Source organism: Chenopodium album, chromosome 20, assembly GCF_948465745.1.
Source record: "Chenopodium album chromosome 20, dcCheAlbu1.1, whole genome shotgun sequence".
Lineage (NCBI taxonomy): Eukaryota > Viridiplantae > Streptophyta > Magnoliopsida > Caryophyllales > Amaranthaceae > Chenopodium > Chenopodium album.
In genome coordinates, this window is record NC_137853.1 from 39793661 (window position 1) to 39806474 (window position 12814).

Here is a 12814-nt window from a genome sequence, read left to right on the forward strand (position 1 = left end):
AAATTGAGGTATAATACCTGCAGAGCAAAAGAAATGTTCATTAGCTAAGCTTGCTACAAAACATCTTCAAGGTGTACAAACAACCATAGTAATGAAGTATCATAAGCAGAGATTAAAATCGAACAAAGTTCAGGGATTGTTGAATGCATCATAGATTTTGACGCGACAACTAAGTACTCAACATAATTCCGTCAAGAAAACTAATAGTAGAGCAGCATCACATGTCAACCATTGATCCTTGTCAAATATGATGTACAAATAATACTTAACAAGCTGGTAACATTCTAGAGACTACGAAGGGTACAATTTATGATACTAAACAAGCTGAAATCACTCTATCCCTGTCAAAACTGATGCACAGGTGACAAGTCTGACAACAATGAAAGAAAAAGAATTAAACATTAAATTGTAAACGCATGGATCACATCTTTGATGATTTTAACCCAGAAAAAATAAGCAACGTGAAAGGAGGAAGCAATCCATATCTAAAAAAACAATTTTCTAAATAGATGGTTTGTGATTGATTTTAACCTATTTGGGAAGTTGGAGCAAGAAAAATTTGCAACCTAAACCCTGAAACAACTCAAGAAAAGCAAACACAAGATATCCTTACCAAGGCAAATCAGTCAACGTTCCAAATGTCACTATTGCTAATTAGCTCGTGCAGAAATCATTAATCCAAGATAAAAGATCATGCTAGTAATCAAACCATGAGCTCACAGGTTTATACAAGAATAAAACAAATGCTCCTATATAAGCACTTTTACATCTCAATTCTCAAATGCCTTCCTTCACTATCTCCATTTGATGGACACCAAAGTTCTAATTTTTGTTGATCAAAGACCCGAGGAGAAAAGAGAAAGAAAAAAGACTGTAACCAACTTCAAGTATTGCACTCGTAAGGTATTGCGAGAAAATCCGAATATGATAATTTAAGAGGTAAATAAAGCATAAAGGCAATAGCTGCAACACTTAAGACCTGTTCTCATTGACTAAACTCAGCTGAGCTGAGTTGAGCTGAAATGAAATGAATATTTTATAAGAGAAGGAAATTAGGAGTTGAGCTGAACTGAGCTGAACTGAATTTCAACGTAAGAGAACAAGGCCTTAAAGCATGTACGAAGAGGGAAACAACTGAGTCTGTGAATACAAAAGACAGCAGCACAAGAACAAATTATCCATATCCTAACAGCCACATGAGAATGAATCTATAGAAATGGTGATGAAACTAGTGGGAGTGCTCATACCCTCAGTCCCTCAGTCCTGTTTTCCAGATATAAAAGCACCAAACAGCGAATGGAAATTTCCTGAATTGATTCTCACTCCCCAAAAGTTTGGATTATCTCCTCATCCTACTTCTACTAATTGATTACAGTAAAACAAAAGAGCTATATTGAATAAGAATACAATCGTGTCTAGTCAATCCTGTCTTGGAAATATGTTTTGCTTTTGGTTAGATGTAAGAAATTGTACACTTGCACATTGTGAGAGATAACAATTTCCTACGCTTCTATTTCCTAGGAAGTGTAAACTTGGTTAATTCACTGCATTAAGTTCTACTTCCAGACCCGTAGAACTATGAAGTTCCACTTACCTTATGATGAAGGAATGACAGTGTAAAGTTTCATTAAGGCTGAAGATTTAACAGTAGAGAGGCCAGACAAAGTGTACTCAGGACATGTTACTAATGAGTAATGAATCATGTCACTTCAATAAGCAATCATTCCCTTTGTGCTAAAACACGCAGCTTTTCACAGTTTGTAATCCTCAAACTTTCATCCTTACCTTATTCTTGTCTTAAGTACAAAAGTGTTATGAGTATTGAGTAAAAACTAATCCTTATGTCGTTCTTCCGTCTCTTTCAATCAACTAAATTAGCTCATTTGGACCTTGAAAATTCAGAAATACAAAGAACATAAAAGCTTTCACGGACTTTCACCTTTTCTCACATCTTTCCCAAGCTTTAAATTAGAGACTAAATAAAAGGCCACCAACCCACAAAAGAATGCAGAACAAACAAACTAAACAAAGCACATACGAATACACAATCAACATTCTGACGAAACAAGATAAAGCATAAACAGATAAACCCAATAAAATTCATCAAAATTAACAAGAAGCATTCACACAAGCATATCGATTCCTTGTATATCACCATGTGACCTTACTAAGCATCAATTACTGAGATTCAAATTTTCTAAAATCTGCACACATCATTCAAACGGATAACATAAAGAACATAAAACAGCCAACCAAACTAAGTAATCCAATATAGAAATGCCAAAGAAAACAGTCAAATATACAAGATTAATGCAAACTTGACAATACTTAAAACACAGAATATGTTGTTTATGTCACTTACACACCTGAAAAAACGCTCCTATCTTCAGCAATGTTTATATCATCATTATTCTCTATGAGACTCTATGCTAGACCTCGGATAAATCACGTCTACATCATTACCCTTTGCGGCTCTCTATACACCTCAACAATCAGGCTAAAAATTAGTAGTATTGTAATAAAATTCTCAATCAATTAGGTTGATTTCTATCTCCCAATAGCTCAGACCCTCCAAAATTAGTGACTTCATAACTCAAATCCAATTCAGAAAGCAACCCCAATTGATTCCCAGCCAACAATTCAAACCCTAAATTCCAATTGAAAAGACCCAAACCCGAAACCCAAGAAATCAACTGACCCACCTCCTTCTTCCTCAACTTTCTCTCTCTACAAGCAATCCGGGCCGACCCAAACGGGCCCAAACACTTCTCCTTGGAAAACTCCCCACATTTTTCCTTGGACCCTTGAAGACAAGCAGCCATTTCTCTCTCCTCACACTCGTTTCTCTCTTTGAAATCGATTTTCCCGAAAAGGGTCTTCCACCATGGAGGTTTACAGTTGTTTGATGCGGTAATTGAGCACCCAATTCGAACCCCTGCTTCACACTGTTCCAGAAGCTTCGACTCGCAGAATTTGAGGGAAGAGAAGAATGATTGTGGGTTGGGGAATGCTAGGACGAATGGGCCGAGTTCCGGGTCGTCGGTCGGGCCGGCGGGAATGGGGCGGCGGAGGAGAGGAAGGGGGCGGTCGAAGTGGATGAGGGTTGCTGAGGCAGAGTAGTCTTCTTCGTTTGGTGATGGTTCTGCCATTGGTTTTGGGTTCTGTTTAGTGGGAGATGATAGATGGGGTCATTACTCATTAGTAAATAAATAAAGTCACCGTAAAAACATTTTGACCTTTAACCCTAATTTTGACACTCACCGATTTATGTGTGTTTCACCCGATTCACCTCTTTGGCCTAATATGAATTTGGAGATCAATTTTATATGGTTAGGTTCCAATCCCCTCTCAATGATTGTTGCGGTGCGTTTGAGAACCATGATTAATTTTTTTCAGGATAATATGCAAGGGAATTTGGGTCAAACGAAGTACAGTTTATTGGTTCAATGCTGCTCGATTTAGCTTGGTCTGAAAATGTGTGGTCTTGTGGATTTGAACATGCTAATCATGTGCTAATAACATGTTTATGTATTCTAGTTCGATTTGCAATTTAGTGTGAAAATTCTGTCAAATTTGAGGGAATTTTTTGAAGTCTAACATGCTATTTTTTTTTAACTTTTCAAAATTCTCTCCGAACACAAACAAAACCCTTTCCATCACTCAATTATGCATTTATGTAGACTTATCCATTTATACGTATAATTGCATAAAAGAGTAAGCGGTTAAGTGATGGGCTAGGTTGATTGGGACTTTGGGGAAATAGTACAACCCACTTTTGGCCATAGCTTTGGTTGTGGCAAGCTTGAGGTTCAAGCTCGTATTTTTCAGCTAAAAGCTAAATTTGAGTTTTCTAAAAGCCTAATTTTTTTTTCAAGAATTCAAAACTAGTTAAGCTGACCCCAAAATTCAAAACACAAACTAGATGTTTTTTTGCCAAGATGCTCTCGATCTCCTCTGGTTTGGAGAGATTGACAATCTCTATTATATTGTGTTTGGCTCTATACTTAATCAACCGTTTTCCCATCTACCCTTTCACTTACATAAACTCAGATACGAAAGAATGAGGCAAGTAATTTAAATCACATGAGTATAAAACAACATCGGGGAACGGAAGTCTTATGTACAAAATATAGGTGAGAAAGTTGAGCCCACCTACTAAGCTGGCCCAATTCTTTCTCAAACAAAACATTATTTTTTAGGTTTTGAACTTTTATAGTGTAAATACTTCGTAATAAGTAAGAGCATGGATTTACAAATTAAGATAATGTAATGTAATTACAAGGTATATTAAGGAACCTTCGAATGATTTTGTAGCAAATGTTTTTAACCATAAAGAAGATCTTGCTAGGTTATTGTAGATGTTGTAGTAAATGTTATAACGCTGTATCAAGCACCTTTAAATCCGTAATATCGAAGTGTCTAACACTCCAATCGTTGAAGAAGCCCTAAAGAGTGTGAAAAATGTACTCGTACCAAATGAAAAGGATATTAGGCCCCGTTCTTTAGAGCTGCTCTGCTCTGCTCTGCTCTGCTTTGCTCTGTTGAAATCTGCTCTGCTTTGCTCTGTTGAAATTTGCTCTGCTCTGCTTCAATCTGCTCTGCTCTGCTCTGCTCTGCCCTGCTCTGCTCTGCTCTGCTTAAAACTAATACTTAATATTGAATTATTATAATAATAATGTATATTTAATAAAAATAATAAATAATTAATACTTAATGATAATAATTAATATTTAATAATAAATAAATAAATAATATTTATTAATAATAATTAATATTTATTAATAATAATACTTCCTCCGTTTTCTTTTACTTGCAACACAGCCTTGTGGCACGTGTTTTGAGCTTTGGTTTATGTAATGTAAATGGACAAATTTTTCATTATAATTTTTACAAATGATACTTAACTCTATTCTAATTTTCGTGTAAAAATTATATTGATAAAATCGCTCGTTTACCCTCACTAATCATCTCCTAAAACTGCATGCTTAAAAGGTGTGTTGCAAGTAAAAGAAAACGGAGGAAGTATATAATTAATATTTAATAATAATAATATTAATAATAATAATATTAATAATAATAATATTAATATTTAATAATAATATATTAATAATAATATATTAATAATAATATAATTAATATTTAATAATATTAATATTATTAATAATAATTAATTTTTAATAATAAAATTTAATGATTATAATTAATAGTAATAATAGTAGTAGTAGTAGTTGTAGTAGTAGTAGTAGTAGTAGTAATAATAATAATAATAATAATAATAATAATAATAATAATAATAATAATAATAATAATCATAATAATAATAATATTTAATATTTAATAACAATAATAAAGCATTACAATTATTATTATAGTATTAGTAGTAGTAGTAATAATTGTAATAATAATAATAATAATAATAATAATAGTAATAATAACAATATTAGTAATAATAATAATAATGATAATAATAAAAATAATAATAATAATAATAATAATAATGAAATCTGCTCTGCTCTACTCGGCTCTGCTTCAATCTACTCTGCTCTGCTCTGCTTTGCTGAAATCTGCTCTGCTCTGCTGAAATCTACTCTGTTCTGCCCAGAAGCTCAAAAGAACAGGGCTTTAGAAAGGAAAGACAATAGTCCATCCTAAATCCTAAGCAAACCTCTTTAAATTAAGTGGAGCTAAGCAACCTTCTCTCTAGTGTTTCAAAAAAAAAAAGCAACCTTCTCTCTATTTCTCTTTTCCTCATTTTTTCACTCTCTGTGTATGTGTTGATGTTTTCTTGCAGCGCATTTCCTCTCCCCTGAAATCAAAGATAAACTCTTTCTTTCCGATCAAAGGTAACCCACCTCAAAAAATTCTTCGGAATATGAATAATGTTTTTTTTTTTTTCCTTCTTTCTTTTTACCCTTTTATGCAATTATAAGCTTACAATCTGCATGAATTGTTGAAATTTCTTGTTAATCTGTTTGCGTTCACCAAATGCTAATATTGGAGGTGGGGTTTTCATGCTATGAACTGTTAATTGCGTTACTTATCTGAATTTTATCTTCAAAGATTATGAGTTACTGGGGTTTAGGGTTTTAGGGATTTAGGGTTTTTTGACCCAATGACTCTAAATATGCGGATTATTGTCATGGTTTGTTAATGGGTATAGTCTATTTTCTTTGAAATTCCTCCCTTTCTTGATAATTGCCTCAAATTAGGGGTTTTGCTTTACAATTTAAACTTAAAGATTAAATGGAGTTAAACTGGAGCTGAGAACAACTTTAAAGGTTCCTCTTTTTAAGTGTATCTTAGTAGAGATTGATTGAGTTTATGATGCTTTTTGGTGTATGACTTGGGGGTTGTTTTTCGAACAATGTTGAAGCAAGTACTCCTTTTCATTGGCAACATCAATTGCTTATTCTTTGCGAGTCTGTAAATTCTTTTTAGTTTAGCCATTGAGGTATTTTTTGCTGGGAGTTCAGCTAGACTGGCTGATCCGCTGATGTATAAGCTCAATTCGTTATTAAGTGATGTGTCATCCTCGATATGATTTGAACTTTTAGCTCTTCCATACTCTTACATCAACTTCTAGGAAATGTACCATCCTTGTTCTTCAGAGCTGTCCAGATGTAGCCATTCTAAACTGTACTGAGATCTATCACTGATTCATCTTTGGGCTTTATTAAAGTGCATGAAGGAGGAATAGAAGTAATCTTGATTGTACCTATTTGGTAAAAAGCCTGATTTGTGTTAGAACTTTTATTTAGTAGTATTCTTTTGGGGGTCTTCGTCAACTGATGTTATGGACTCTTAGTAGATCTGCACTTCATGATAATCATCTTTAACCTGCAAGTCTGAGATATGAATTCTGTAGCATATTTTTTTTGGAAAACAGAATAGAAACAAACTCAATTTGATAGAAAATAAATGCATGGTGGTTTATTCTGGCAATCTCAGTTGGTTTAACCGAGCCCTGCCTCTGTCTAGTGGACATTTTGTGAAGGATATGACATGCTACCAGTGCTTATATGCAAATGCTGAGTCCATTACATATGACATGCTACCTGTGCATATATGCCAATGTTGGGACCAGTGCATAAAGGGAGCACTACGGCACTACGTGGCTAGACAAGCAACTTATTGCTAAGGCTGAGTATAGTAAGCCTGTTAGGTTAATGTATCCATGTATATAGTTAGATATAGCCTGTATTTTGTCTATCGCGTTTCTAATCTTAAATTGTTTGGCAACATATGCTAGCTATTAGCTTTAATTTTGTTGAAGTGTATGCTTCACTGCTTCTAAACTCTAGTTGCTTCAAAGTCTATGATCACAGAAAGCGGTAATATATTTATGCTGTTGGATAAAGTTCTTATCTCATAAAAGTTGGAGATTGTTGATAACTAGCATCTGACTCTGTTGAATCTTGATAATAATACTATATCTGAAATGAACTGACTTTTTAGGTTCTGCAGTCTTAAGGGGATATGGCCAAGAAAAAAAACCCTCAAGTGTTTTTAGATGTATCAATTGGTGGAAATCCTGTCCAAAGAATTGTTATTGAGGTAATACTATACCTGTTTTTAATGTTGCACATGTGCAGGGTGCTAGTGATATAGGCATTCTCACATTCTATATGGCTGTTGTATGTAGTTTTGTTAACACGTGGCTTTGACCTGCAGCTTTATGCAGATATTGTTCCTAAAACTGCAGAAAATTTCCGAGCACTCTGCACAGGTCTTTTTCTTTCCAAAACCTTTATCTTAGGGTACTTGAAATTAGTCTTTCCACTAGGTTACTCTTGTGATACACAAAAATGTTTGCAAAAATTATGTGTCACAAGAGAAATTTAAACTCCTCATGTATTATAATCAAAGTGAAGATTTTACAAATTAAAGACATAGTGCTCATAATGAAAATGGTAAAAGCGAAAAAACTCAATCTAAACGAAGGTAAATACATAAAAACAGGATGTATATATACGAAGTATAAAATAAGAGAAATAAAATGGTAGTTTTTGGGAAAGTGTTTCCATCTTGCAATAAACATGCATGTAAAAGTATGGAATCGTTAGTGTATTTTGGAAGATTTAAAATAGAGTATGGAATCATTAGTCATTTAGATGAGAATTCCATGTGGATAATAGTTTCAACTTTTGTTTCCTATCTAAGATATTTAACCGGGCATTCTTATTGTCTTATATTTTTGTTGCAATAAGCTATTGACAACATACCTGTGTATGCTTTTACTAATTCAGGCGAAAAAGGTGTGGGAGCTACTACAGGGAAACCACTGCACTTCAAGGGATCTAATTTCCACCGCATAATCAAAGGATTTATGGCCCAAGTACTGCCTTAATTTTTTGCTATACCCTTTGTGATTTCCCAATGGATGTGCATTGAACTTTCTGAGAAGCTTCATGTCTTTGTAGTTGTACAATGTTGCCTTTGTCTTCTCTTTCCTACATGTAATTCTGTTGAACTATCTCAGCAGTTTAACATCAGTTGTGGTTTGTGTTTTCTAACTGTTTGTGTGTGTTGTTGGTTTTCTTTAGGATTAGCTGGAACACATCAAACTGGCTAGTATATGCCACTCCTCATTATTGTTTTAAATAACATAGTTGGTTATGATAGTTTGGGATTTAAGAACTCCATGCCATGAGCTGGCTGGTACTTCCAAGATAGTGAGCTTTGTTTTTAGTAGGATGATTGTATTGCATAATATGCTTGTCAACAGTAGCAGTGGGTGTATGTTCTTGTTTCCCATCCTTTTTATTTTCTTCTCTCCTTTTACTTATATAATATACATATGTTTCCTATGTCAAGGGTTGTTAATAGGAGAAATTTTTTTTTTTCTTTAAAATAAACAACAACAATGGGATGTATGCATTGCTTTGGTAGTTATTAAATAAGGCCTGTTTTGAATGTAATGTGATTATCTGTCACACCCATGCATGTGATGTATATATCTGAGTTTCCATCTTTCCATTTTCTTATATGCATTGTCCTTTAAACAACTCATCACCGGAACTCTGATAATTTTGCATATTGTACAGGGGGGTGATTTTTCAAAGGGAGATGGTACGGTCCATATACTTCTATTGATCCCTTTGCCTTAATGTTTGATTAATGCAGATTTCTGTTTAACTTATATGTTTATGCCCAGATGTAAGGAACAAAATTTTACTGCTTTGCAGGCACTGGTGGAGAAAGTATCTATGGTGGCAAGTTTTCAGGTACCACTCATTTATCTAAGTGCATATAACTGGTGGTTGCCTTTGGTCTTGGTTATATAATTTTTTATTTTATTTTATTTTTGACAGATGAGAATTTCAAATTGGAGCATAGTGAACCTGGACTTCTCTCTATGGCAAATTGTGGTCGTGATACCAATGGATCACAGTTTTTTATAACCTTTAAGCGTACACCTCATCTTGATGGGTACATGTGAATCTTTACCATTTCTTCCTCAAACTTTAACTATGTGTATACGACATGGGTACACCTACATTCGAATTTGATGAATGTTTGACCTATCGCATGGCAGGAAGCATATTGTTTTTGGAAAGGTTATAGAGGGAATGGATGTTGTGAAGAAAATGGAACAGTTTGGAACTTCTGAGGGACGGCCTATTGAGCAAGTCAAAATAGTTGATTGCGGCGAAGTTTCCTCTGGTAAAAAAGAAACTGCAGTTAGGACTGAGAAAGGTGAGATTAGAAATGTGTTAATATGGGATCTAGTGTTTGGCTGTATACTTAATATTTCATATGCTGTAGCTTCCCTTGGTGCTGATTATGGGTATCTCTTTTAGGTAAAGTTAAAAAATTGAAAAAACTTCCAAGTTCTGATGATAGTTCAGATGGCAAAGCCAGAGGACTACGTAAGAGATCTCCGAAAGACAGGAGGAGAAAGAAGAGGAAATACTCTTCATCTGACTCATATAGTAGCTCATCATCTGATCAATCTGATTCAGATTCCGATTCCTACACTTCAGACTCGGATTCTGGTTCAGAATCAGATGCCTCTTTATCTGACTCCAGCTCATCCAGTGATGATAGGCGCCGGAAGAGAAAGAGATCTTCAAAAGGCCCTAAGCGGGTGTGGAAAAAGAGTAGGGGGAGCAGCAAGAGAAGTCGACGGAATGGCAAGAAATCTAGACGAAAGTCTAAACGGTGCGTATATGATAAAACCTCTCTTATATTTTCTGTTAGTTACCTTGCATTATGATGCTCTACTTTCCATATTATTACGTTGAATTATGATGTTCTACTCTCCATATCATTACCTTGCATTATGATGCTCTACTCTCCATATCTGTATGCAGGAGTTCTGAAAGCTCCAGTGATAGTGAAACAACTAGTGGCTCTGAGGAAGAAAAGTCTAGACATCGCAATTCTTCAAGTAAGATGATACAATTGTCATGTTCCGTGTGCTGCCTGGTTACTTATCTTCTGCTTTTGCATTCTTTTTCTTGCCATCAGTTACATTATGATTGAACTTTTGCAATTTTAGGGTTTATGAAATGCGAAGTATGAAGTAGTTTATATTCATTTCAAGTCTTTGCCTGTTGATGTTCCAGAGTTGAAGAAGAAATCTTCCATATCTATTGAGGAAGTGCAACAAAAGGCTCATGTGCAGAAAGCAGAGGTGGAGAGTGATTTTTCTCGACGGACTGAACATATTTCAAAAAATGCAAATGGCAGGGAAATGAAGTCTGAGAAAGTTAGAGAGTCATCCTATGATGGAAGCAGAGAAAGACCTAGGTTTGTCACTGAATAACCTCTTGCTTGCATAACTTCACTTTGTTTGGAAAGTTTTTGAAGTTTTATGCTTGGATATATTATACATTGTCGAATGGGGCTGAAAATTTCTCATTTTGTGAAGTGTACTTATTATATAATAATTTTGCTATCGGAATACTCTTATCAGGTCCCAGTCTCCTATTCCAAAGAAAATTCAAGAAATTAGCCCTAGGCGAGACACTAGTTTAAGCCCTTATAAAGGGCATGATGGGAGTCCTGAACCACAGCATGAGAATAAAATTCCTGCTGAGGAGCCTGTTTTGCCTCCTGCTTCTGCTCAGAATCAAGAAGTGTCAAAATCTACGCCTGAAAATGATAATGGTGAACCTAAGCGCGTTAGAAAGGGACGAGGATTCACTGAGAAGTTCGCCTTTGCACGCCGATACAGAACCCCTTCTCCAGAGCGCTCACCTCGTAGGCCATTGAATTATGGTGGTAGGAACTATTATGACAGGAACCGTGATAGGTAAGTGTGTTTTGTTACATATTGCTTCTGAGCTTTAATAGAAGAATAGACTACCTTGTAGCTAACCTTTCCTTGTCTGCACAGGTTTTCGAGCTACCGAGGTGGATCAGATCGTTCACCTCGCCGTCGTTACAGGAGCCCTCCAAGAAGAAGATCCCCTAGGTTCTCTCTCTAACTTAGCTTTATAGTATGAGTTTGGAAATGACAATTTATGTTCCTGTTTATAAATGTCTCTGTTTTCTTAATGTATTGTTAACTGATTTTGGCATGGTTCCAATGTAATTTTGATTCAGGAGGAGTCGAAGTCCTTCCCACAGTCCAAATGACAAACGTGGACCCAGGCGGAATCGGAGCCGGAGTCCAGCGCATGGTTCCAGTCTAAGGCGGGATAGGAGCCGCAGTCCAGTGCGTGGTTCAAGTCCAAGGGAGAGACGCACAGAAATCAGTGATAGGCTAAGATCTCGTCTTGGCCCCCGAGCAGATAATCGACGTTCTCCAGTAAAAGCAAGATCAAGATCTAGATCAAGGTCCAGGGGACGCAGCTCATCCCGTTCAAGCTCACCCAATGTTGGTTCACATAAGCACCGGAAGAGAGGGTCTGCATCTCCTACCAAGTCATCCTCAAGCTCACCTATCGGGCAGAAAGGTCTGGTAGCTTATGGAGATGCTAGCCCTGATGCTGCATCAACGTAGATATATGCTACGGAAATTATGTCAATGTTCAATTATTAGTTGCAATTTGGGGGACTTGATTTACACGGCACTTTTGACATACTGCCTTGGTTCAAATTTTAGCATGTTTCTGGTGGCTTTTCAGGCTTTGGCTGTTTAGGCATAGGCTCTGCATCATTTTTAAACGTTCGTTCCTTGCAACTTTTTTCTTTTTATTTCAATCATGTTAGACAAGGTGATCTAGGATACAGTTTAGAACTTAGTGAGTAATTGGTGATGAACCAGACATAGGTAGTGCTTAACATATTGGGTCTCGAGTCTTGACTCTCCGAGGTGAGAATTTAGTGTCTGTTTCCAAAACTTTTTTCTAATGCACGACACTTGGTTTTTCCTGCCTCAGGTAATGTGTATATGTTTCTATTGTACTCTCCTCGACTTGATTCAGGAACTATGGTAACTTCGATAGTCACTAGTTGTGCTTACCAAGAAAAGAACCGATTAGCATCCTTCCCCTGTCAGTATAATACACAAAACCGGAGTGATTTAGGAGGTGTCAGGAGCCGGTGTAGGAATTTGACGGAACACGATGGGATGTATCCCGGGATCATATAATATTGTGTTGACCCATATATGACCATTATCCGGCAACGTAAAGGCCCCTTGAGAGCTTATAGCCAATACAAGAGGCATGTACGAAAACGGATAAAATGAACATTTAAAGGCAAATTGAATGGTTCCACCCACCCAATTAAACTCTCGGAGGGTATTAGGGACCATGATAATCATCTAGACAATTTTTAGTTCAGGGCAAAAAAGGTCAAAAAATTATAAAATTGAAGGCTATATAATCCACAGTTTTTGAGAAATTTTTGAAGTTTTGGGGCC

The 12814-nt window shown here is 35.9% G+C and overlaps 1 protein-coding gene across 2 annotated transcripts; it reads left to right on the top strand.

Moving 5' to 3' along the window:
* The first annotated feature begins 5710 nt into the window (after window positions 1-5710).
* Window positions 5711-12328, top strand: LOC145596647 (peptidyl-prolyl cis-trans isomerase CYP63-like). Of its 2 annotated transcripts, none has more exons than XM_081652860.1 (14): window positions 5711-5843; window positions 7465-7554; window positions 7672-7726; window positions 8247-8335; window positions 9045-9069; window positions 9186-9224; window positions 9312-9429; window positions 9536-9696; window positions 9801-10161; window positions 10314-10390; window positions 10569-10752; window positions 10919-11257; window positions 11342-11419; window positions 11551-12328. In XM_081652860.1, exons 2-14 carry the CDS (start codon window positions 7477-7479, stop codon window positions 11948-11950), a joined length of 2004 nt encoding a protein of 667 aa, XP_081508986.1. In that variant the 5' UTR covers window positions 5711-5843; window positions 7465-7476; the 3' UTR covers window positions 11951-12328. The 2 variants fall into 2 exon arrangements, with proteins under 2 accessions (XP_081508986.1, XP_081508985.1); XM_081652859.1 differs by having other exon boundaries at window positions 5714-5843; window positions 7456-7554.
* The last annotated feature ends 486 nt before the right edge of the window (window positions 12329-12814 follow it).